Source organism: Myodes glareolus, chromosome 19, assembly GCF_982192425.1.
Source record: "Myodes glareolus chromosome 19, mMyoGla1.1, whole genome shotgun sequence".
Taxonomy (NCBI): domain Eukaryota; kingdom Metazoa; phylum Chordata; class Mammalia; order Rodentia; family Cricetidae; genus Myodes; species Myodes glareolus.
This window is the reverse complement of record NC_142044.1, coordinates 18,942,450-18,969,501: the sequence shown is the minus strand read 5'-3', so window position 1 is coordinate 18,969,501 and position 27,052 is coordinate 18,942,450. Positions and strand designations below refer to the sequence as shown.

General features: G+C 43.6%; 1 protein-coding gene across 3 annotated transcripts in view; it reads right to left on the bottom strand.

Moving 5' to 3' along the window:
- Window positions 1-220: 220 nt before the first annotated feature.
- Window positions 221-27,052, bottom strand: part of Col14a1 (collagen type XIV alpha 1 chain) — a 196,616-nt gene continuing 169,784 nt past the window's right edge. For 2 of the 3 annotated variants that reach the window (XM_087898783.1, XM_087898782.1), the window contains exons 43-48: window positions 24,490-24,525; window positions 23,504-23,570; window positions 20,167-20,355; window positions 4,740-4,817; window positions 2,655-2,810; window positions 221-1,118 (exon numbers count right to left, since the gene is read on the bottom strand). In XM_087898783.1, the coding sequence (XP_087754909.1) occupies window positions 1,039-1,118; window positions 2,655-2,810; window positions 4,740-4,817; window positions 20,167-20,355; window positions 23,504-23,570; window positions 24,490-24,525 (606 nt within the window). In that variant the 3' untranslated portion in view covers window positions 221-1,038. Of the gene's footprint in view, window positions 1,897-2,654; window positions 2,811-4,739; window positions 4,818-20,166; window positions 20,356-23,503; window positions 23,571-24,489; window positions 24,526-27,052 lie in introns of all 3 variants that reach the window. The other variant, XM_087898784.1, reaches the window with a different exon arrangement.

Genomic DNA, 27,052 nt, shown 5'->3' with positions numbered 1-27,052 from the left:
GCCTGGTAAATTATAATTAATATTAAAATGATGCCAGGCTCTGCGCCCATTAGTTTGGGTAAGATTTCTCCTCCACCGAAGGTGAGGGAAGGGATGAAGGAGTGAGGGTTAGACTGTTTACCTACAGGGCCACGGCTGTTTCTCTTCAGGTGGGCACACAACTAGGACCACAAAAGTTGAAGGTGACATTCAGAAATACACTGAAAAGAATCCACACATATTGTTTCAAGTTTTTTTATTTGCTTATAAAAAAAGAGTAAAAACAAGTCTTCAAAAACATATTTGCATTTACAAAGTAATCCCTGTAGTCAAGGGGAGGCAAGCTCTGAAACACACTGCTGGACAATTATTCATTTAAAAAAAATGGGTCCCTTTGCATCGGAGCTGGTAGGCAGTGATTATTTTACATGGATCAAAAACTACTGGAAAATAGAATCTGTTTCTTTAATTATCAAATCCAGAAAGGCAATATTCTAGTTCTGATTTCTGAATACCCGTGAAACCAGTTACTGAGTGATCTAAGAATTGGACTGATCAATTTCAACAAGAACGAGGTAGTTTCCTCAAGGATGGCGGTATTTTTAATCATCAGCAAGGTCGTTGCTATGGGTACAGGTAAGTGGCACAATTCACGGACCTCCAAATCCACTCTTCCACTATTGGGGCCCTAATTCCCTCCAATGTAACCACACCTCTCTCATTTATTTTATAAATTGAAACGATCTAACAGAGAGATCCCAGGGTTCAATTTGTCCTTTCCGATTCCTCTCTCACACTCTTCTTTGGAAGACCACCAAATTAACTGGCATGCAATTAAAACAGCAAAGGGACAAGGCTGCAACTCTGTCACCAAAAGGGGATGGTTTCAAAATACAAATTTTTAAAGCAACAATTAACGTTTACCCATCGAAGAAATATCGGCCGATGACACGAGCCCTGCCTCCCCTGCAAAGTAGCATACAACCATGTGACAACATCTTGTAAGTTAAAGCTCCAGAAGAGGGCCTGCCACTGCTCCTCAGACATCTCCTGAGGCCGTCAGATGCTCGAGCTCCACAGATCCATGGCCTCCTGCTCGTCCTGGACCGGGGTGAACTCAGGCTGATCCGGATGGGACACTAAAGAGGAAAAGTGGGGGTGGGGGGCCTGATGGGACTCAGGAACCAGAAATGGGTAATCTCCCCTATCTTAAGTCCTTTAGAGAAACATGGATTTGATCGGTAGACCACAGAGGTGCCCTGCGTGAGGAGAAAGCACTCACTGCCATGCCCCCATGCCACTACCCCGTGAGGCTTCATCGTTAGTACAAGGAGCAACGGAAAAGACAAACTAGAAAAAAATGTTAGAAAACTAGAAGCGTGGCCAGTTGTTTAAATATTGTACATTTTATTTACAAAAGAAACCCTGCAATGAAGAAGAATCATAAAAGAAAATATAAAATTAAGAACCCAATCTTGTGTTACAAGCCCATCACCAGGAGAGAGGGGAAGGGGGTGATCAAGAGAAGAAAGTGAAACAGAGAGCCAGGGTAGACAAGAGGGACACACAGTTAAGTTACTGTTACAGAGCCTCAGTAGAGAGGAGGTTGGGATGAAGTCTTGACACACAGTCAGAGAATTCCATTCAGAATGACGTGGGATGTCAGTTTCTATTACAGCTGACCTATATGTCTCTGTTACGTTTTGATGTTATCACTCAATGTGTTTGGAGCATGGTAGGCAGGGGACCTGAACATGGTGAGGTGGGGAAGCAGTGGAGGCAAGAGAGGGGTGACCATGGTTACGGGCAGGAGCTTAGCAGTGGTGATGAACCAGTTCTGTATCCATAGCCCAGGTCAACGCAACCAAAGTGCCAGATCAGCCCTTCAGTGCTGGTAATCATTGTATGGGATGAGATCTGAAGGGACGGGGGACAGATTTGAGAGGGCAAGGAGGGAAAAGATGAACAGAGAAAAACACATCAACAAAACTTTGACCAATTTCTTAGACAACGAAGGTTAAATTTCTCTTAAAGCGGGAGAATTTCCATGCACTGACAATGCTGGGCACTGGCCTAAAGCTGTCTCTGAACCTTTCTCTCCATGATTCAGCAAGGCCCTAGCTGGAAGACTGCTGCTGTTTGTGGGAGAGGTCTTCTGTCGGATTCTCAGTCTAACCCTTAGTGATGAAGCAAAGACATGTCTACTTTTATTCTTCAGACCTCCCTGGTCATGTGGTGGGCAGGACGTCCTCTGAAAGGGGTGGGGGGGGCTTGCTCATTATGGGGATGGTCTAAAACTAAGAGTGAAATTTCACAGGATGTCATGGCCACACCAGGACAGGAACAGCATGGCGACACTAAAATGTTCAACTGTACATGACGAATGGCCCAGTAGGAGGCCAAGTCTATGTGGATTACCATTTGGCAAATAGTCTACCACTATGCCACATCCCCTGCCCAGGGATCGGTATTGAGAAGCAAAGGAAACTTGGATGTGGTGGTTATTTGAATCTTCCCCTAGGGGATTTAAGTAGACAGTAAGTTGCACTCTACAGACAGGGCTGAGGCATCCAGGATCTGCTGTCCTCTGTTAACTGTTGAATTTCAAGCCCTTCCTCCACAGGTTAGTAAGAACCACTGTATAGCTGCATAGCCCACAAGCGGCTTGTACTTACCTCCAACACCATAGGCAGAACATGATGATGGGTCACAATATCCAGGCTGGCCAGAAGGACCCTGTGGTCCAGGTACTCCCAGGTGGCCTGGGGGACCCCTTGGTCCAGGAGAGCCAGGTGGCCCAGGACTGCCAGGACGACTTTCTCCTGAGGGTCCTGTGAAGCAACCAACAATGAAGAGTCCGTCATTTACTACAATAGAGCGACTTTGGAGACCACCGTGAAGTCAGCTGACTTTAAAAGACATAAAAATTAGGAGACTCATCCATTCTACTCATTGTGTGATTTTTTTCCTAAAGTAGAGTCATGCCATAATCACATGTTCTCCTCAGAGACAATACTTGTAATCAACTCCAGCATCAGAGAGCAAAATGTATTCTTCTCCATGTCCTCATGAGCATTAAGGGGAAAGGAGGAGGCCATTCTCAAAAACCTCATTTTCTCAATGGCGCTCTTGTTTTCCAGTACAGCTCCTCATGAATCCACTGTGCAGGCCTGCCCATATGTACACGCACATGAACCCGTTCAAACCATAACCTCATAAAGCTGAAATTGTTGTGTAAATTAGTACCGGCCTATGTTTTCCGCTAATTAAATTAGTCTAGGGCTAAAAACATTATCCTGGAAAAGACAAATGGAAAGTAGTTTAAAATTGGACCCAGTGCATTAGTCTAAATTGCTTTAGGCCATCTTACATCAATTAAAAACTTTGAATAGAAAGAAGAGGTAATTAAAAAATTTTTTTCAATTCAAGAAATTTGTTGGGTTTGGTTTTTGGGTTTTCATGCCTATTGAACTGAGGCCTGGCTTTCCTCTTAAAAGACATTTTCAACTAGAAATAAAACCCATTCAACTACATAGGGAGAGGAAAAGGTGCCAGAAGTCCCACCCCTAGCTGAGGAGCAATTGGAAATCGATGGCTGCTGTGAGAGAAATCAGCTTTCTTCAAGGAAAAAATATCCCACACTCTCGAGGATGTTCCAGCTTCCGTACATTCTGCTTCTGCAGCACTCAGTGGACTCGGTGGGTTTCTTTTTTAAGAGCACATAAAGTTGGAAGGGAAAAGTGATGTGTTGGGGGTAGATAGGGCAAGAATCTGAGAGGGAATGGAGACGGATTTGATCATAATCAATTATGTGTATGTGTGAAATATTAATGCTAGAAAAAATTACAATCCCACTCTACCAACATTGAAATGAGATACAGACACAAGTACCGCTCACTGCTTGAATAATGTAAAGCCTACAAGGGCATTCAGTTTCCGTCCATCAGTTCTCACAGACCACCAAAGACATGACGTCAAACATGATGTCAGTTCCTCACACAGCCTCTAGAAGTAAAAGTGCCTAACATCAAGACGCACCTATTGATTTTGGGCTATCGCTTAAAGACATGGTCTAAAACCACCGTACACATTTGACTCCGTAAGGCCAATAAGGGTTGTAAATTCAATAGGACACAAGCTCATGTTTCCGGTGACAACTCAACTCATCTGGAGATAATTTGAAAAACATGATATTGTACTCAAAACTCAAAACTTCCACAAAGCTCATTTGGCAGGACAACCACAGCAGGAACTACCAATGTTCTCCAAATTCCCTTGTGTTTCGCTAGATTTCACGCTTCCCTTACAGTTCAGCTGAGGCTGTGTGACTAGTTCCAGTCAGAGGAGGAGAACTGGATATTAGACAGCACCATATTTAGGAAACTGAGACTTGTGGGCCTTCTTCATTTGTTTCTTAGAGGGTGTAGAACTCACGAGGTCTAACATGGCAGAGTCTTTATCACAAACACCGGAAAATGTGCAAATGTGAGGTAAAGGTTCGTTGTATCACCAAGCCGTTAGGAGTAATATGTTACTGTAGCCTCGTCTAACTCATCCGATCAAAATGAACCCAAATGTACTGTAATGTTTTAGACTGACATCAGAAGTGGATTGTAACCAGCGCATTGGCCTTTCAATAAAATAAATGAGAAATGTAGTTATTCCTGTTGATACAAGGGTAAAATACAGTTATTTTCTTCACCTATGAGGTGATCATAAAGATTTATATCTTATCATTTCTGTTAGGTAGAAAGATTTACCTGCTGGTCCAGGGGGCCCTCTTGGGCCTTGAGTTCCAATGCCTGGATTGCCTTTCTCTCCTTTGAGACCAGTTAGACCTATTTCAAAAAAAAAGGGAGGGGGGGTGACAGAAGTTTTCTTCAGAATCAAATCTTGGAAGTTCCATTTTTAGACGTTACAAAAGTTCTTTTGCAGTGAGGACAATGAAGTTGATTCAGGGTTACAGGTATCATAGGGTTTTAGGTTACATTCTGATATGGCGAGATTATACAAAATCTCATTCCAGAAGATCTGCCCTGTGACCCGGATGTGTTCTTCTGCTCTCCTCCTGCCTACTGAAGTGGCTCAGCCAGCCAGGCACCGACCTGTTACTGCACAAGGCAGACCACTCAGTGACCGCTCAGTGAACGTAGCTGACAATTCACAAGCAGCACCATAGAAACCACAAGTGGACACGTCTAACATTTTCCTTTTGGTCCACCCCATAATACATCTGCAGAAGGCATGAGTTATAATTAAACAGCAAACTTCTGAAGAGCATGACTTTCCACTAAGGAGCTGGAAGCTTTGGGGAAGCCTGGGTTTGATTTGGCTGATTCAGTCCCATAAAAAAAAAAAAAAATCTAAATCAATTTGGGCTTCTTTTCCACCGGGTAGACCTCTTATTCCAAACAATTTACAGGTTTCTTTTTTAAACATGTTCTGACTGTGTAGCCCTGACTGGCCTGGAATTCACCCTGTAGACCAGGCTGGCCTTGAACTCACAGAGATCTGCTCACTTCTACCTCCTGAGGGGTAAAAGGTGTACACCATAGCACCTGGCTCAGTTTTCAGTATTCTTAACAAAAGACACATTTTCACAGGTCAAAAACAACAAGGAGACACATACACTGACACATTGCTATCCAATCATATTCTATGAGACCACCGGGTGGGTGATAGCACCTTTTAGGTGTCCCTGCCTCAAACCAAGACAGATGAGCATTACATTAGAATCAGATCCCGTAGCTCAGATGACTCAGTGTCTCGGCTATAACAATGCTTTGAAAGATTGAAGGACAAAATAGCATCTCTCTTTAACAAAATTTACTGAGAAATTATGTCGAATTGGCCAAGACTGGAAGAAAATGTCTATAAATTAGAGTGGCAAACTTGATAGGTAGGAGTAATATAAAGGACTTTCAAGTTCACATTACAGTAACTTTTTCCTTAGCATAAATACAATACATATTCACTGTAGACAAATTTGAAATCATAATAATCAAGAATTCTGACAGCTGAGAATAATGTTGTAACATTCTAAGCTTCTAAGCTTTAAAAAGAAAAGGTATAGTGTTCGTTTGGGAAATAATGAGAAAGGATGAGGTAGCTAGCAATGCACAGCTTTATAATGCAAATATAATGAATGACTAGGCAGCTTGGATAGATTCTGTAATCCTAATAATTATCCCCTGGAATCAAAATACCATGGCATCGCTGAAATAAAAATCTCTTCTTTCTGGGCAGCCATTGACCAATGAGCCGACTACGACAGCACTTCCCAACACCCATCCCTGCTGCACACGGCCTGGGAAGTGCTAAGCGAACCCGACAAAGGTCAGAACTTCTATCGCCAACCTGGGCAAAGGCTCCACACCCTCTCTGTATGCATCCACTTGAGATCTGACAGTCCGTTCGGAAGCCCACAGGGAGGTAAAGATTTCTCTGAGGTAAACCTGTCCTCTCTGAGCTTTACGGCATCTAACTAACTCCAGGAGCCTTCGTTTCATGCCCAGCTGCCAACCAAGCTGCCAGACGGAAGCCACCCTACACAAGTGTGCTTGGTTACTTTTCTGTCACAGTGACCAAAATACTGACCGAAGCACATTCAAAGAGGAAAGGTTTGTTGAGGCTCACAGTTTTGGGAATTTGCGTGCTGGGGACCGTGGACCCCCAGACCCTGAATTTCCTGTAAGCAGCTTGTTTTCCTGTGCTTGCAGCTGCTCTGAGCACAAGACCCTGATGGCAGGGGCGTGGTTTCTGGTGGCTTGCAGCTGAAGGATCCCGAGAGCTAGGGTGTGGCCATTGGTCAGGGAAGGCTCTATATAAACTACCCTGGAACACAATAAAGCTGGCCTTCTTGACATTCTTCGGGAATTCAAGGATGACCCATGTCTTTGTCTGTCTGTGTGTGTTTCAATCTCCAGCCCCTAGCCTGGCTCGCGAACCATACCATAGCATCGAGCAGGTAGTGTTTTACATTCGGGTCCTTCCTTCGCAGTGGAAATGTTGGCAGAATTCATGGCGGCAGCAGTATGTAGCAGAGACTGCTCTCACTGTGGTGAATTAGGAAGCGAAACGGAGTAGCCAGAGCCAGGGGTAGACATAACCTCCAAAGCCCTACCCGACTCCTAAAGTCTCTACTGTCTTCAAAACTGCACTGCAAGCAGCATCGAAGCACAGAAACCGTGAGTCTCTGGAGACACTGCAGATCCAAACCGCTGTAGACTATCTACTGCGTAGTCGTTTAGAAGCTAACAAGAGTTAGCGCTTTTCATCTGATAGGGGTCCCTACTTGTCAATGCTTTTGTCCTAAAATGTATCTTGTCATTTAGTGACAATCCCTGTTCTTCTGTCAGAAATCACATGACTGTCCCTGCAGGGAGCCTCTGAGTGTGAAGGAATTAGAACATAATAAAAACCCACTGATGACTAACGCCAGGCCTGTTCCTCATTATTCTCTACTGTGACTCAGCGACCTCTTGTGACCCGATGCCACCAGATCATCTGAACTTGCTCCCAGTAGAAGACACAGATTAGCTTGAAGGGGCCTCCAGAAAGGTACCCTCAGGAACAGCTCTCCAATTTCCTGAGTTATTCATAAGAAGGAAAAAGGCAAGGGGTGTAAAAAGTAACCAATATGGTTGCTTTGATTTTTTTTTAATCTATAGAGAAAAGTAGGTATAATTTGGTGCTATCTGCAATGCAAATAATAGCAACTGAGAGAAAACCTCACAGAAATATTCAGCCTGTTGAAATGTCTCAGAAAAGATGAAGACTGCAAAGATACAAATCCATATTGGTAGGGAAATTTGGGTTTTATTGTCCTTGAAGTTATTCTATATTCCATACTCATAGTATAGACTAAAATGTTACTATTTGTCTGTGTACATATATGATTTCCATAATGGGGATTATCCATGCCCATCACACTTGAGCTTGACTGTAGGTCTCATTCATATCCCCTCTCTCTCTCTCTCTCTCTCTCTCTCTCTCATTCTTTCCCCCATCATGCTCTTTGCTTTGCTCTCTCTGATGCATCACATTGTTTATTCTCATTTCCATCGTGCCCCCAAACTAAAAGCCTTTTGACTTTGGCATCATACTTTATTGAGCTCTCTTAAATCAGACCAAATGAAAGTTTCACCATGAATAGGTGCCCAGTATATACGGGGCGGCACCTAAGTGAAGGTATGTCTAGATCAGCATGCAAATATGTGTACTAAGCAAGCAAGATCTCTGGAGGATGGAGAGTCAAAATTCCTTAGGCTGAGGCTTCAACTCTAATCCTCCCACTTTTAAATTCTGTAAAACTGATTTTTTTTTAAAGTGTGTTCCGGGTGGTGGTGGCACACACTTTTAAACCCAGCACTTGGGAGGCAGAGGCAAGCAGATCTCTATGAGTTCAAGGACAACCTGGTCTACAAAGTTCCAGGACAGCCAGGAATGTTACACAGAGAAACCATATCTTGAAAGAGTATCTAGTGCCCTATATGCCTATAATCCTAACACTTGGGTTACAGATAGAATGATCATAAGTTCAAGACCAGCCACAGTGACACAGTGAGTTTGAGATAGTCTGGGCTATATGAGACAATGCCTCCGAAATAAAATTATTCTGTGTAATTCATATCCATCATAAAATATTTTTAAATGATTGTTGAACTAGCGGGTGAATGATTGACATGTCAAGTTCCATTGTAGGCTTTGATAAGGAAAATGTGACTGGCAGTGGTATTCATATAAACTATTTCACTAGGTCATAAATGCCAGGTGGTTTATATCTGTAAGCTCATTTTCAGTCTTCACAAGAACCAATAGGGCTGATGCTAATCTACCCCTGAAAGAGGGTTATAAAACGAGGCCAAGTTACCTGTCCTTAAGTAGAACAAAAGAACACAAAACCAATGTATTGGCGCCGCTCCGCCCGGTGCTAGTCCTGTAGCCTATGGTTGTCTTCATTTAGGTTGTGCTTTCTCAGCTGTCTGCCAAAGGGTGTGCCTGTCCTTCCTTCCATCAGCTCAGCGATCAGCCTTGAGTTTAGTACCAGTTTCCTCTTGCTCACTTTACCCTCTGCTCTGAGAAAGAGGCAGGGCTGAATTCAAAAGGATTTCGCTTACACTGACTACACGCCCTGCGTCTGGCCCTTTGTTGTCTGTTTCCTATTTTCTTTGGCCCGTTGGCCTTCAACTTGGAATGTTTTATTCAGTTCTGTGCCCTTGGCCACCCCAAGCACTCCAGGCAGAGATCTCAGGCAACTCTAAGGAGCAGATTCCCCTTCTTCTTGAGCCGAGACATTCGGAGAAACTCCTGGGATTTCTGCCTGGACAGATATGCAAGGCCTGGGGAATGCTTTCCATGTCATTATATGAAAAGCCAGAGACTCTGAAGCAAGGCTTCAGCTGTGTTATATTTGTCTGTTGCCTGGGAAATGCTGGCAGTGAGATCCAAGTGTAGTCTGTTCTTCATGTGGTGTGGGTTCCAATGCCTGAAAGGTAAAAGGTACTTAGTAGCCACTTACAAGAAGGCAGGGTGACTGATTCAGGTCCATGAGTGTCCGATGCATTTTCCAAAGCTCTCATGCTTCTATGTTGGTTCACAAGACTAGTTAAGATCATATAGAGCTCTATACTTTATGTGAAAGTGGTCAAGGATAGAAAATACGGGATTGTTTTAGGTGTAAATAAGCCCAGCAAAAGTATTTCCTGTTGTCTTTTTGTTTGTTAGCAGCTGGCTATTTACAATGCTGTTATAATTCAGGACCCTGCCAGGGAAATACAAACCACTCTAGGGCTCTTTGGGAAAGTGAATTTCACAGAGACAGAATTTCAAAAATAAGATGGTGTTAGAGGGTCTTAAAAGCTACATGGAGGTGTGGCCTATAAATTCACAAGAGCAAGAAGTCACTATTAATCATTGAAGTGCAGGGACAATAGAAAAAGATGGCCTGAGGAGAGATGCAGCCAGAGGAGGAGAGAAGAAGGAAGAGAAGGTCCATAGTAGTCACCGGTACCAGTCTACTGGAGCGCTGTAGATTACCTACTCACGGCTACAGGTACATGGAGGGCAGAAAGGAACACATGTCATGTCAGACACTGGGGAAACCCAGCTTTCTGCTCATGAGTTTTGGATACTCACACTATGATCCCCACAGGTACATACAAATGCCAGAGCAAAGGCCACTCTGTCACTTTCATCTCCAAAACATTAACATCCTTCCTTCAATGATGCTACATCATCTGCAGCACAAGTCATCAACAGCTCACGTTACTTATAATTGTTGGGGAAAACTGAACCAACTATGAAAGCTTACAAAATGAATATTTTAGGCTCAGCATGAATGGCCAACCAATCAGTGACATTTAAATGATAGTTTGGTCTCCATGCCTTGTAGAATTGAACTGAAAAAATGATGCAATTGTGCCTACCCCTGGGGATGAAAGAGAACTATATAAGGAAGCTGAGAGAAGATCAAAGTCTGCAGAATTTAAAATGAAAATGCCTTTAAAGTCAACACAACTTCTTTTTGAATAAGCACACTTTGCATATAAGGACTCTCATGTTTTCCAGTTTTTGGAGAACTTCAGAAAAGTCAAGCTCTTTGCTGTATTTACCTAGTAATCTCATGCCAACATTAGCTCTAAAGCCAAATAAAGTTGGAAGGGCCAATGCACATGCCTTCTCTATGTATGTTTTCGTCCATTTTTTAAAAAGTACATTCTGGGATACACTTACTTCATCATTATTATATTTATTTTTTGAGACCCCATGTTCAAAGACCCACAAAAAATAGTTGATCACAGCTAAATAACTTTAGTTATATCATATAAGTTTGGATTTGTTATATTTCTAGTGCACTTATTTATTATGTTCAAGCCCTGGAAATCTAGAATATGGAAAGTATAGCCTAATAAAAAGGAATTCCTTTGTTTCTGCCTCTTTCCTTCTCTCCTTCCTGTTGTACACTCCCACTGCTAATAAAACCTCTTTAAAAACTCTAACAACTTGAATGTGATACTCACATCATTTGCCTATAGCAATGTTTCATTAACATGGTGTCTCAGACATACACCCACACGCATACACACACACACACACTACAACTGTTGTGGGATGTTTGTACACTGTGTGAAGGTGTGTTTCTATGATTGGTGTAATAGAAAGCTGAATGGCCAATAGCTTGGCAGGATATGATAGGCAGAATTTCTGGGACAAGAAAGGAAAAGCAGGAGGAATCTGCATGTACAGGAGAAGCCAAGAGACGCAGAAGAAATAGGAGGTACAAGATGGAAGGGAGTAACACCATATGATAGAATGTATATTAAAATAAATGGGTTAATTTAAGTTATAAGAGCTAGTTGGGAGCATGTCTAAGCTATAGGCTGAGCTTGTAACTTCATAACTAATAAGAAGTCTCCATTCATTATTTGGGAGCTGGATGATGAGTCAGAAAAAGACTCACTACACATAATGCATGAGCTTCCACTCTTATCGCAAGGCTCAATGAGTGATTGAGAAGTGGCAGTCACAGACTAGAGAGATGACTCAGTCATTAAAGGCTAGGCTCACAACCAAAAATATGAGAGAAATGGCAGTCATAATGCGAGCCAATAGTCAATCAATGCCATATATCATTTATGGTTTATGAAAGAACTGTTGTATTTCAGGTAGTTTGGGAAACTGAAACATGTGTTCTATTTGGCCTTTGATGGGCACATGGTCTCCTTGGTGAGACAGAATTAACAAAAGTGAATTCATTAAAATTCAATTCAGGACAGTGAATTCCTCCTGGATGCTAAATGGTGCATGCTACACACTAATGAGGTAAGCATTAGTCTGTAGATTTATTAAATATTTGTTTGGAACTGCTCTGTAGATGCTAAGGTTTTTAAATTTTTTTAAAAATAAAGAAATAATTATATTGGCTTCCATGCCCCCCAAAAAGAGGCTTTTATATGTACTGCTTTACAGCTTTTGCTATGGCAGAAAAGACATAACTTAATCTGATTTCAATTTGACAGTGGCCTTTGCTTAACCTTCTTGCATTTGGAGAAAGGTTTTGTCTCGATTACAATGCCTCTCAGAAACGGGATTATAAAAGATGGTGATATATATAAAAAAAAATCTATCCTGTCTTCTACTTCCTTGAGTTGCTTAAACCCACATATTCTTCCTCCCTCTAAGAAGCTACATCTGCTATTGGATGGTTTGAAAGACCACAAGAGAGAAAAGCACACACGAAGGGTGAAAGCTGGGACACTGGACTGCACCCCCTTCCCCACCCCTTCATTTCTAAGTTGGCACACTAAGTGTACCAGAAGTCACGCCCTGTGCAGGAGGGGGGGGGTCACACTACTGGACAGAAGCATTATGCCTAGGTTTGAGCTGGGAGGGCGATGAATTAAATCGTGGCTCATAACTGTCTTCGTTGCCTTGCTCCAAAACGGATGGCACACGCTCCCTGTACTTGAGTACGAGCTGCGCCTTCTGCTTCCCGCCGCTGTCTTAGACAGACAATGGTAGAAATAAGAGCCTGAATTTCCGAGACTAAGTCCAGAAAGACACTGTGAGCTTTCTGGATCTCTACTGTCCACTACCGGCTCTGAGGACAGGAACGGCCATGCTGTGTACCACCTCTGTGGAGAGCTCTACAGTGAGGAACTGAGCCTCCAAAGCTATCCTGGGCCCCCGATGCCTGCCTACTGCTCTGTGAGGATGCTGTCTGAGCAGGTCTCTTAATTCAGCTGAGCCTCTGGTGGCCTACAAGCCTGGATGGTATCATAACCTCCACTTTAGGAGATATTGGGGTTCAATTCTGAACCCCTATCCCTTGTAGAAAAAAAACCCTGAAATTCAAAAGGAAAAGAAAATGGAAAGAACCACCTCTGGCAACACCTTAAGGAGAACATACATTAGGAAACTGATCCGTCAGACGTGGAGAGAGAGGCCTTTTTCAAAAGGGAGTCCAAGTTCGACTTTATTTGATCATTGTATGAGAAGGGAAGAGGATACCTGTATTCACCTCTTAAGAATATAAAGAGGGGAGAAGTAAACAAAATGTACTTCAGTTGATTCTTTTTAAGATTCTTCTGCAGTTTTAATTTCTTATTTTTTAAATTAATTAATTTAGTCTTCTCTCAAATATTACATCCCAACCACAGAGTCCCCTTCCTCTTCTCCTCCCAGGCCCTCCCCATCCCACCTCCCTTCTCTCTGAGATCCACTAGACCTCCATTTCCCTTCAGAAAGAGCGTGTTTCCCAGGGCTACAAACCAAACAAGACAGAACAAGTAACAATAAGACTGGGCACATCCCCTCATATCAAGGTTCAACAAGGCAACCTAAAAAGGGTTCCAAAAGCAGGCAAAAGAATCAGAGACACCCTCATTCCCACTCTAAGGAGGACCACAAGAACACCAAGCTATACAACCATAGCTAATATGCAGAGGACCTTGGCCAGACCATACCACAGGCTCTCTGATTAGCACTTCAATCTCTGGGAGCCCCTATGAGTCCTAGTTAATTGATTATGTGGGTCATGTTCTGTGGTGTCCTTGACCCCTCTGGCTCCTACAATCCTCACCCCCCACCTCGGGATTCCCTGAGCTCTGCCTAATTAATGTTTGACTGTGGCAGGAGAGACACCATCATCAGTTGATTCTCAATAGCAAAGGAAATAAACAACTAACATGTGCCATGCAACTGAATAGCAATAGCAACACATAAAATAACCACAGGCAGTCATAATTATTCAACTGCCAAACAGCAAATCATAGTGGACCTTATTTACACACTCTCTAATCAAGTTGATCTGTCTTATAAAGGTCCTTTATTCCAGAACTCAGCCAGGATACATGGGACGTTAAGAATTCTCACAAGGATCCCTACCATTGCTAAGGTCTTGGCTGAGAGTTACTGCTGTGTTTTCATTCTGATTAATACCCAGCACCATCTGCCAAGCTTATCTGCAGCTCTCACGGCTAACCACAGGACTGCTGAACGCAAGAAACCTCCCCAGCATCAGATCCAAGGCTCTGCTTCCTAACAGTTTACTGAATGTGTTATGGGCCTAGGTTATCTTTCTATGGGGCAGCAATCCCTGCCTTCATGCCATTCCTTGGTCTCTTGGATGGACTGTCATTTATCGGAGCAACGTCAGGTTATTCAATTTGTGTTTGCTTGGGACATTCCCTTGGTCCAGTCACTGATGACTCTGTGCCTGGCAATCATGCATTTGGTGTCTTAGCAGACCTTCACTGTGAACAAGTACTGAATAATGACATCCCAAATGGGAACTTTAGAAAGTGTCTGTGCTCCTAGGAAGTGGTTCAGATTCCTCATCCAGACCCAGCAAGCAAGAGTTAGTTGTATCACTCCCCTCTCGCCTTACCTTTCCCTCTGCTGGCTTCTGTCTTTTGCTCAGAGTTTCACCTATACCAGCTACCTGAAGCAGTGAGTCTCGGTAATGCCATCCCTGGGAGATGGTCCTGATGCAGGGAAATTTCTGTTTAGTGAGATGATGTAAGTACAGTGTATATGTGCATCTAGGAAAAAAATCACTACAGTGAAATATAGACCCCAGGTCCTGGTCCCTTGTTGTTCTCGGTGATTTTGAACAATTAGTCATTCATATTTGGTGCCGTTTCATCACCTAAGAGAGAGTTTGGTTGGGTGAAATGATGTACATCTGTAATTTCAGCGCTTAGGAGGGCCAGGAGTTCAAAACTCGCCCCAGATACATAGCAAGTTAAAGCCAGCCGAGGCAACATGAGACCCTGTCTCAAAACAAAACAAAGCTCAGTCAGCAGAGTGCTTGCTTTGTAAACACAAAGATCTGAGTTGGATTTACAGAACTCAAGGAAGAAGAAGGAAGAGAGGAAAGAGAAGAAAAAGAAGAGAAGAAGGAGGAAGAAGAGGGTAGCAGTAGTAAGTGGTGGCGTGCACTAGAAATCACAATACTGGAGAGGCAGACACAAGAGGATCCCTGGAGTTTGCTGATCAACCAGCTTCACTTAATTGGCAAGGTCAGTGAGATGTCTCAAAGGTGGGTGAGGTGGTCCCTGAATAATACATGCAGCTGTTGTCTGGCCTCCACTTATACCTGCACACACATGTATGTGCACCCACAAACACATGCATATACATACATGAACACATACACACATGCACACACAAAGGAGGGTCTAATCCAGGGCTGGAATACACACACATGAAGGTATAAACACACACACACACACACACAGAGAGAGAGAGAGAGAGAGAGAGAGAGAGAGAGAGAGAGAGAGAGAATAGGAAGGTCTAGTCCAGGGCTAAAATGTTCTCAATGGTCGATGGTTAACACCTTTCTGGCATATGGAAGACCCAGGATTTGACTTTCAACATCACAAAACTAATGGGGCTAATCCTGATCTTATAAGGTTTTTATTTTTAATGAATATCATACTAGCAAATAACACATGGTATTTGTTCCATATACACCAGCACTCTTTCTTATCAAAGCCTACAGTTACATATTCCTCTAAATCCTGAAATCATTTACTTTCTACAATCTCAAGGTATCTGCCATCCCCCAGCCTATAAACTCAGTAGTGGTTCACCCTCTTCCCTCTCTGAACCATTCCCCAGTATTTTAAATAAGGTAGTGTGTATGTTGGTCTACGACAATAGTAGGTAGAGGTATTTGATGCTGAATAAGTTATAGCCACAAATAATAGTATTATCTCTCACATGTAGAAGCCACAAAACCCTACACAATCTTGTACTGAATAAAATTTTGATGATTTATTATGAAAAGCAAAGCAAATATGTATGTAGTTCAGCTGTCACTGATAGAAATTAAAAAATGAAACTATTGAGTTGGATCTGATCCAACTATTTTTGAAGAATCATAGGAATTGGAGGAACTGTCAAGAAGACAGAATTTGGGAGATTTTATTAATTCTTTCTGTCAAAATTAAAAATACCTCATTCCAAGTAAATAACTCATATCAAGTAAATGAAGAATCTCATTGTTGACCCGGTTAGATTCTGTTTTCAATTCAAGACACCGGTGTGAATACAAACACTTCAACAACTGGAGTAAGAAAATGGACAGATGAATTGATGATCAAGGGGATCTAGGTGGAATCACCCAAGCCAATGACCAGAGAGGCCTGGAGGGTCAGAAGGGTCAGCACATGACTGGCAGCTCAGGGAATCAAGGAGGAAGGTGAAGGTTGATCCTGATATAAAGAGCCCTGTATCCCCAGGGCAGTACAGGGCGTTATAAGAGGAAGTAAGCAAGCATAGGAATTGTTAATCCACAAGAAAAACAGTTTTTTCTTATTGTAATATGGTAAGAAAAGGCAGAGGGAAACCAGGCTATATAACAACAGCATAACGAAGGCCTTGAAGTTCTGAGTGCCAGCAGCTGGGGAAAGCAGCAAAGGAGTGTGTGAAGGAAACCTCGGCTGCGTGGTCTCTTTGAATCCCCCCATTCTGGGGAGTCTCTGCGGGTTACAATCTAAGAGGGAAGAGAGCTGGCAGAATATCGCTCCACATAAGCTTTGAGTACGACTTTCTTGACTGAAATGAGACCAAGCTTCAAGGAGGAGAGAGACAGCAACCAGGATGAGCAAAACTCATCTCTGAGTTAATAAGGAGGGTTGCAGAGAGCCACACACGCGGCATTGCTTAGGCCAAGGCAGTTCTGTCATTTTCTTCTGTTCTCTGAACACAAAGAATGTTAGGTCAGTTCTCAAAGGAAGGAGTTAAGCACAGATACCATTCTAAGATAGCATTCTTCAAACTGAGATAATCAAATCCAAGAACTCCTGCGATGGTTAGTGTGCGACTTTGACACGACCTAAAATCACCTGGGAAAAGAATACCAATGAGGGACTGTCTAGATCAGCTTAGCGTATGATCATGTCTATGGGGGACTGTCTAGAGCAGCTCCAGCTATGATCATGGGGAACTGTCTAGATCAGTTTCACCTATGATCATGTCTATGGGAGACTGTCTAGATCAGCTCTGCCTATGGGCATGTCTGTGAGGGACTATCTTGGTTGCCTTAGCTGATGTGGGAAAACCCAGCCTGAAAGTGGGCTGTACCTGTTCCCTAGTCTAGGCTCTATAACAGTGTAGAAAGCTGGTTGTATGCACGTATCCATTTCTCTCGGCTCCTGACTGTGGAAGTGGAGTGACTAGCTGTTTTAACTTCCAATTTTCCTGCAATGTGAGCAAAAATAAGGAGTCTTTCTCTGCTAACTAACTCAGTGAAAGAATAGTTTATCACACCATCAGAAAAGAGACTAACCACTCCCCCGGGGGAGGGGCTTTTAATGAAAGCAGAAAATAGAGTAAGATTGCTTTTCCACTTACTCCAGCTCTACATATTTGCATGGCTACTATACCAGCATTCCACGTCAGCCCTCTCCCACCCTGGCTGTTCTGGAACTCTCTCTGTAGATCAAGCTGGCCTGGAGCACAGAGATTCACCTGTCTCTGCCTCTAAGTGCTGGGATTAAAAGTGTGCACCTCCATACCTTGTTCATTCACATATCTCTCTGATGTGGGATGCCCTTCTGTATGCTGTGACTAGGTCTTATTATCATTGGTTAATAAAGAAGCTAATTTGGCCAATAGCCAGGCAGAAAAGAACCAGGCAGGAAATCCAAGCAAAGATAAAGGGGAAAAAAGGTGGAGTCTGAGAGATGCCAACAGCCACCAGAGAAGCAAGACAGGAGGTAACAAGCCACAAGTCTTGTGGTAAAATACAGAATAATAGAAATGAATTAATTTAAGTTGCAAGAGCTAGTTAACAGTAAGTCTGAGCTAATAGACCAAAGAGTTTGTAATTAATATTAAGCCTCAGAGTGGTTATTCAGGAACTGGCAGGCAGGAAAGAAACATCCAGTTACACATTTCTATTATTTTACTGTACAGTATGTGTTTTAGAAGCTTGAAAAACGTTGACAGAGAAACCAAATGGAGGACTTCTGATGAAAAACTATCCAGATGAAGAAAGCTGTGAGTCTTCAGCCTGTGCCGGAGAGTGAACTTCATTTGAGTACTACTCCAGGGACTATTCATCAGCCATGTTTCTTTTAATTCTGCTTTCATAGTTTATTATATTTCTGACTAACAATACTTACTTTTCCTCACTATGAAGTAGTGTTGTCTTAAGATGGATCTTCCCCAGCATCACGATAGTCATAATTGATGTAACAGTGAAAAAATAATACCTCCTCTGTTTCTTATTACCAGTCCTGATGCTGACTGACTTTGAGCCCTGTTTGGCTTCAGTGCCCTCATATGCTTCCTTTTATATAAAACGGGAGGGGCCAGAGGACAGATGGATGAGCACTTTGGTTTCAATTCAATTACACACACACACACACACGCACACACACACACACACACACACACACACACACACACAGCACACAGCACACGCACATAATGATGCTGTGGAAATTCATATACCCAACAGTTGTCTAGCTACCATTTGAGAACTCCTGGGTAATTTTTCTTTCATCGAATCACTCAGTTATCTTGCTGTATAGGAAAGACTCAGTTTGGCAAGAGCAGAGGAAGAGTTTCCACAAAGAGCAAAGCAACTTGTCACTTGCTGGAGGTGGATCAGGCACTGGCTCTGCACTCTGTGAGTCACTGTTTCTCCATCCTCAACACCACTGAAGGGTGCTCTCCTGCCAGAAATAGATTCCCTCCGGGCGTCCAGACCTTCGGGGCATTGGAAGGCCTTAAGCCCTTCTTTCTGATTCTGTGTACTGCTTGACAATCAGAACCAGACACTAATCAATGTGATAGCCTTGTAGGAAGCGAAGCTAAAAGCATTGTGCACTGTCAGCCACAACATGTTGACTCTCCCTCTCGGAAATCTAGCTGTCAATTAATGTCAGAGGCACACACAACTGGGAGAGGCAGTAAGTGTACCACCTCTCCAGAGGTGGCAATATTTGTAGTCTGGGGTGATCAGGGCAAGGTTCATGCGCAGGGCAGGACTAACCCGAACCTTGCACTAAGAATAAGATGCATGGGAGCAGGCGGTGGGGAGGGAGTGGGAACTGAGGTAGGTATGTAAAATGAGAAAAGATCATTTTTTTATAATTAATTAATTAGAAAAGAATAAGATGCATAACACAATGGAAAGAGGATTTTTCTAGAGATAGAAAAATCCTTTTCTGTGATACTATAACCCCGACAGGTAAAGCTCAGGGAAGACCACAGAACTGCCTGAGGACTGAGACAACTGTTGCAAGAATGTCTCCTCTGGACTATCTTGCCAGGAATGCCACACCCATGAACTCTCAACAATACAGTTGCTTGCACAAGACCACACCAGCAGACATGCCAATCTGAACGAGAGAAAAGTTGATAAGACCCTACTCCTAAATGAAATCAGGAAGTTAAGCATCTGCCAAGGTAGGGAAAACCAGTTTTTTTTCACTAGTAAGTCTTGTGGTAGGTGCCCCAGTCCTAGGTCGCCAGCCCTAAATGTGTGTCCCCATGGGCAATCCCAACTGGACTCAGTAAGTTGTATATATCTGTGTGTCTTTATACAGATAGAAGAGTAATGATGGGGAATCTCAGCCAATCACATTCTGTTTAAGGTGTGTCCCCCTCAGGCCACACAAAACAAATAAAAAGATTCAAGTGCCTTGCCACTTCCTCTCTTTTTGGTTCCCTGCTCGTCTGGTGTTCGTGGGATCTCTGGTCATGTAAATTTTCCCCTTTTATTAAAAGTTAAATCCTTTTGTATTGAGTTGGTCTGGTTAATTATCGATCGATCGCGCCCCCCCCCCACATTTTGGCGCCCACAGAGTAATTGTAGACGAGGTCATGAATTTGAGAGGTTATAATGGGCAGACAAGGGAGAGGAGGGAGGTGTGAAAAAGACACAAACAGTGTACTCACATACACAATTCTCAAATAATTAAACAAAGCCTCTTAGCGGTGAGTTGGGACTTCTGGTCCTCCTCTGTCACACAAGCAGGTGAACTCTGATTAACAGGTATGTTCCTTAAGTTCCTCAATCTCAGGACATATAATAAATTTAGTAATACAGGGAGAATTAGTCTGATTCTGTTATTTCAGTCCCTGTCACTGTATTAAGTACCACGGTCACACTCTGACCCACCGTCCCCTCCTCTGGGGATAGCCTATGAGAGATGTGGCCCAGCTTACCTCGTTCTCCTGGGGTCCCCGGCACACCTGCATTGCCCGGAAAGCCTGGGGCACCTGGGGGTCCTTGGTCGCCAGGGGTTCCAGGTGAACCTGGTCTCCCAGGCTCCCCGGGAGGGCCCTGGATGGTCCGGATGGAGGAGGAATGGCTGGGAATCTGGTTGAGGATGGCTGTGTACCTGGCCATGTGACCTGAGCAACGACAGGTAAATGAACTGTCACACATTGAAAGGGGAAGCTGGGGTGTCACTCTTTAAACCGCCAAACAGTTCTGTCCGATGTCCGCTGAGGAAAAGGCACACCCTTCTTTATTTGTAACTTAGAATTTTTTGCATTTTATCCTGGAGGTTATTAATGGCTTGGCCTCATTCAAGTCACATCTCATGTGTTTGGAATTCCACACTTCGCGTCAGCATTGCCATAAACATCACTGAACGGGAGTCATAAATTTCATCCTCACCCCAACACTTATCTGACCCCTGACCCCTCACCAGGCTGCCTTTCTTCCCAGCAATTTCCCTCTACATTACTTACTTGTTTTTGTTTCAACCCACAAAGCCTGCCCCACCCTATTGCTTTCAAATCCCCGGACAAGACCTATGTCTACGCTCAACTCTGGTTGCCAAGATGGTTTTTTCAAGAATCTTTGCTGTGTCCCAGCTGCAAACTGCCCCTGTTCTGGGGAGAGAGAGAGAGAGAGAGAGAGAGAGAGAGAGAGAGAGAGAGAGAGAAAGAGAGAGAGAAAGAGAGAGAGAGAGAGAGATAACAAAATCCTGATGCTCTTTCTGGAAACCCCTTAACTCAGTGACAGTAGGAAGAATGCATTTTAACAATTACCCATAATGCCCTAATACTAGAAATACTTCATTTTCCAGCATTTTTGAAAGTGAGATTTCTCCATCTAGGTCACTATAATTCATCTCCTTTTAAGAAATGAGCAGTTTGTTTATTATTTCAGTGTATAGGGTCACCCACTCTTTTGTGACTTTTTTTTTTGGTCCCCTTGTTTCTGGGAGGCAAGAAGATCTCATGTATCTCATGCTGGCCTTCACTAGCTTGTCGCTGAGGGTGGCCTTGAACTTCTCATCTTCCTGTCTCCACAACCACAGTGGCAGGATCACAAGCATGCATCACTAAGCCTTGTTCACGTAGTGCTGGGGATCAAACCTAGGACCTCACACATGGAAGGCCAGCACTCTTCCAACTGAGCTACAACCTCAGACTTATTTATTTCCTTTTAAACACTTAACTCTAAATAAAAGCAGCAATCGTATCTTGGGAGGTACATATAAATACAGCCAATGCATTCTTTCCTTAACATTAACCATGCCTGTGATCCGGGGCACTCTCCTGATTCAGCCAGCAGGTATGTCTGCTGCTGTTTGGGCAGGTGAAGCATCCTTCTTTCCCACTTCCCATACTGACAGGAGCTGGCATTTCTCACGTCTGCAGCTGCTGTCACTCTGCCCTCTCTCCATTTCCCACATAACTCTTTTTGACACCATCCTTGCGATCTACTACGAACTAAAACTCAGATGACCAAGCTTGTGTGGAAGCATATGCCAGCCCATAAACGGGGTTCTGGGGGAGACCTTAAGCAGCTCAGAGGAAAGCCGAGCTGTGTTCAGGGAGCAGTCAAGGGGTGGCAGCTGCTGCCATTTCCTCCTATCACAGCTGCTGGGGCAGATCCCCCCCACCCCCACCACCACCACGGCCATGGCACAGATTCCTTCCAGCTCTTGACTCATTCATTTCTGACTCTGCTCCTAGAAGCCACTCATCAAGATCTTGAGAATTTCTAAGGGAGAAAACTTGACTTTGAGAGCAGGTTTTAAACTGTCACAAAGCCAAGGTTTTCATCCTTAGCAAAATAAGGCAGCAGATATGTTGACTCGGTCTTCCGAGTTGTGTGTAGGAAGCCGCGGTTCATTTTCATACAAACTCGATCTTCTACTCATTTACAATGAGTAGAATTTGAAACTTACAATTTGAGAGTAAGAAGCCTATGAAGTAACACAGAGCTTATATGAGCTCTAGGTGCATCCTACTCTAGAAGAGACTAAAGTCTTGTTTTCCTTGCAGCCTGTATTGTTTTTAAAGACCTCATTTTGTCACTAATTGGAACTGTTTAGCTTCATTGGTAAATTTTCTCTTCCACACACACCGGCTGTGGGCAATACAGAATTGAATAGAATTGAATTTGGATTGACTATAGCATACAGAGAAAACAACTGTGCTTGATGATAGGGGTTTTGCCCTCCTTCTGCTACTGATCATTTTGCCTGAGTGAAAACCCCCATCTCTCCATCCACACCTCCCCAGGGCAGGACCTGGGTTTATCCCAAAGGAGCAGGTGGAATTTTGGGTCTTGCCAACAGACCTCGGCACTTACTGGGTTCCACTGGCCTGACTCCCAAGCTCCTCTAGGTTAAAGTAAATACAATCGTGAGACAGATAAGGCAACTACCCTGAAAATGTCATCCCTGGAGGAGGAGGTTGCTATCAGCGTGGGGAGTGCTGGGTATGGGAGCTTGGCAAGAGCTGGGTGGCTCTGAGAGGAATTTTTTGTTTTTACTTGGACTCAGATATTCTGGCACGAAACACATTCATGGCAAACAGAAGGACCCACCCTAGTAACCTTGTGGTTAGATGTTTGAGACAAAATATATAAAATAAGCAGGCATGTGTATAAAATGGGTGAGTACAGGAATCTGTTGTTGAAATAAATGCTGTTGAAACGTTCAGGTCTGGAAATAAATAGGTGGACTAAATGCTGTAACGAGTATGCTCGGCTATGATTTTAGGAATGGTGCCCAACTGTCATATCCGATGTCCTATCAACCCTGCGTGTACGTGTATACTTTGGCATACAGCCTAAGGAATCAAAGGAGGGGCCTTGGGCTAACCAAAGGTAATGGATATACACCGGATAAGAAAGGGAAAGTGATTAAAATATGGGAACCAGTAGAAACCAGCTCCGTAGTCATCTTGATTCTGATACAGTCTGGTAGTCTTCAAGTGCTTAACACTTGAGAAAGAACCTATCCACTTGATGGGAGAAGGAGGAATGGGAGAGCCAATCAGAGCAGTCAAGTTAAATGTTCTTTTGCAAACCAAGGGCTCTTGGATGAAGGGCATGAGAGTCTGGCTCCTGTGCTATGATTGGAGAGCTCTGGAGCAATCTATAGGGCTGGTAGGTGGTTCAGAGAGGGGGCTTGTAAAGCTATGTGTATTCAGCAATACAATGCTTCCGAGGGGTCTTCCTGGGTTTCTCTAAGTCCTGGGAATGGGGGCTTCCTTTGGGCAGGAACAAGACACAGGAACCAGCATGTATACTTACTCTGGATGAGCTGCTCACACACTTGGCGTGCCACTGCCCTCACCATGGCCTGAGATTGCAGGTCTCCCTGGATGGGAAGAGAGTACATTCCTCAAACACGGCCATGCATGCAGCCATACAGCTGGGGCATAGCTGACCTGACCCACAGCTCCCAAGACTCTAGGCTCCTAGTGGCAAGGAAGGCTAACTTCTGTTGTTAATGCAGAAGAGGCAAATTATAGCTCTGATTCAAGGTTTCTCAAAAGTCTTTGCTTATTAGATTTATAAGCTCAAATAAATATTTTGGATCCAGGATTTTAAAAACAAATATTAACAATATTTAAATATACTCATATATTGTAAATGCCTTTGCAAGTGATGGCTCACTTAATACTAATAACAACTCATAGATAGAAAAATTATTAAGCCCATGTTATAGCTAACTAGTATTAAATTCACTGCCTAAGTTTTTGCAGAAAAAAAAAAAAACGGTTGAACCTGAGACAGGTGCTGCTTCTACCAGCCAAGAGCGCTGAATTCCTACAGGGAGTGAGCACTGCAATTAAAGTGATTTGAATTACAGCATCTGCTCTTCGAGTCTATCCAACCACTGTCTTGCTTTGTGCCCAAACTATGCCATCAGGAAAGCATCAGTCCTGTGCCCCTGGCTGGCACTAGTCTAAACCATCCATTTCCATTAGGACACCCTTCCGCATCTCTTACAGTATTTCCATCTCAGGTCCACTTTGGAGGTTAGGCTGAGTGTCATTCTTCCTGTGTTTATCCGTAAGGAGTGGAGCCCGAGTACAGGGAGCTGAATGACAGCAGGTACAGGACTGGAAATCCTCTCCTGGCCCCCGCCCCAGCCAGATGTTTTCCCTGGGAAATCAGCTTCTAAATGAAAGACTGCTGGGGCAGCAATGAATACTGCAGCTGACGGTGACACTAGGCGAAGGCAAGAGCTGCGTGCAGCCACCAATAACCAGAAGCATCCTCAGAAGACTTACTCGTTCACCTCGCTCTCCCTTTGGTCCAGGGACTCCCTGTAAAAGTGAAGAGGATTCAAGTTACTTAGGCTGTGCTTAACTGAGTCATGAGAATGTGCATTTCTGTGGTGGACAAAGGCATTTTTCCCAAACTTCAGTGAAAATGGGCAACAGGAAGGGAACGGGGAGCAACCTGTAGCCCCACCAAGCAGAACGGCGTATTTGTACACATTAAGTGTCTGGATCTTTCCTGGAGAGATGCGGTAATTTGGAGCCACAGAAGTGGAATGGTATACCTATGTCTCCACCAATGATGCCTTCCCATCTTCCCACACCAAACACTATGCAGTGTGTGGACCTCTATAAAGTGCGTCATGATTCCACAAGCCCCTTCTGAAGGTGTCCTTTTCCAGGTTTTCAAAAAGCCTATCTATAAGGAAGGCAAAGAATTCCTCTCAACCTAGCAGTTAGAGGAACTGATGAGATCTGTGAAAGTCCACGGCCTCAACCTGCTTCCTCTCCAGCGACGGCATGCGTCTCTGCAACATCAGAGCTCACGTGTGCATGCATCCTCAGCTTTACTACTTGACAGTAAGAAACTTTACTATTACCGTAACATATTTACTGGAAAAAAAAACCAGTGTTTTCAGTGTTTCTGCAATAAAATTATGCTATAATGGGAAGCAGGTGTCTTCAGAAGGCTGTCATATTTCTGTGCAGACTCACAGGCAATATGGATTGCAACAGCAACATTTCCGCCATTCCTCCTGGGAGCGTGGACAGAATCCACGAATGGAATATAATATGCCACGTTGTCAGACGGTTTCCTCTTGCTACTTCAATCTCACCGGGTCTCAAAGCAAACACGGTGTGAAATCCGAACTCTGCTGTGATAAGTCACCCATGCTCAAAATTCTTGGTTCCCTTCATAGGGCCCCGGGAATGCCATGAGTTGTAGTGTGGGCACAGGTGGGCAGCAGAAAGACTTCTTTCCCAGATGATTTCAAGCTACACACACGGTCATAGTTGGGGTGGGCAGGGGAAGGGACCAGTAGTGACCTCTCTTGAGCAGGTGGCAACAGCCCACTTGTCTCTTTTCCATCTGTGCCCTTCCTATTCTATTACACACACACACGCACACACACACACACACGCACACACACGCACACGCGCCCACACATGCACACACACGCGCACACACATGCACACACACATGCACACACGCACACACACGTGCACACACACGCGCACACACACGCACACACGCGCACACACATGCACACACACATGCACGCACGCACACACACACGCACACGCCCACACACGCACACGCACACACCTATATTTCTTCTCATAGTTATCCCTCCTGTGTTTAGCATCTCATCCTGGGGCATTTGCAGCATTCAGGCCTCCCTTCCACTCTACCAAGCACACAATTACCCGTCTCCTCCTTCCCCAAAGCCAACAGCACACGGACTTGACTCATGGCAGTTCTCCTTCCTTTCTAACTCACTCAGTGATGCTTAAAAACATGACAAAGTCCAAGCCCTTAAATATAAAAAACAAATAAACTTCCATAGTTTGGTTCCAAGCTCCTTATATCTTGCTCCTGAAAACTCCACCTTCCCCTTCTCACAGGCGTGGTCTACGATAGATATGAAAACTTGATATGGGAGAAAAGTACCAACTGTAGATCTTATAAAGTGTTATCAGCAAGGATATTTCAATATAGTGATTAGTTTGAGAACCAACGCTCCAACACTAAATCTTTATCACTGTATATGTTTAATGAGCCAACGCATGGATTTCATGATTAGAGGTTTCTAAAAACTACCATAGACTTTATTTTCTCAAATCACTGAGCTTGATTATGCAAATCCTTGCATGGAGTTGTCATTGCCTATATCCAATATTAAACTGCAATTTATTTCCCTGACCTTTCATTTTCATTTATTTTGCTAAGGCAACAACAATAAAATATTGACTACATTTTTTCCAACTATAACAGGAAATTTATTCTTTAGTCTACCACCAGATAACATTCCAAGATTGCAAACTGGATCCAGAATCAGCTAAGCACAAGAGAACTTTACTTTAAAGCACATGTGTGTCCCTTGTGGATCATCCCAGAACTTTGGTATTGCTATATAGGTGATCACTTGAAAATTCTTTCAGTGCTGGGTGTGGTTTGAAAAACTTGGGAGCTGGAGAGATGGCTCAGGGGTTAAGAGAGCATACTGCTCTTCCATAGGACCCTAGTTGTGGGTACCACAGGGTGAACCACCTGTAACTCCAACTCCAGGGAATCTGGTGCCCTCTGCTAGCCTGCAAGCACTACACTCATGTGTGCAAATTCACACATATATGCACACAATTAAACACAAAACTTTAAGATATCTTTTTAAATAAGAAGAGGAAGGGTAGGTGGGCACAAGGTCACATCCCCAGCCAAGGAACTCTTGACAATCAATAGCTCCTGAGAGAGAAAGCATCAATTTTCTTTAAAAGGGTAGCCTCTGATAAGCTGGGTGCTCTCAAGCAGGAAGCCTCACAGCTAACAATAAACAGACAATGCAAACTGATG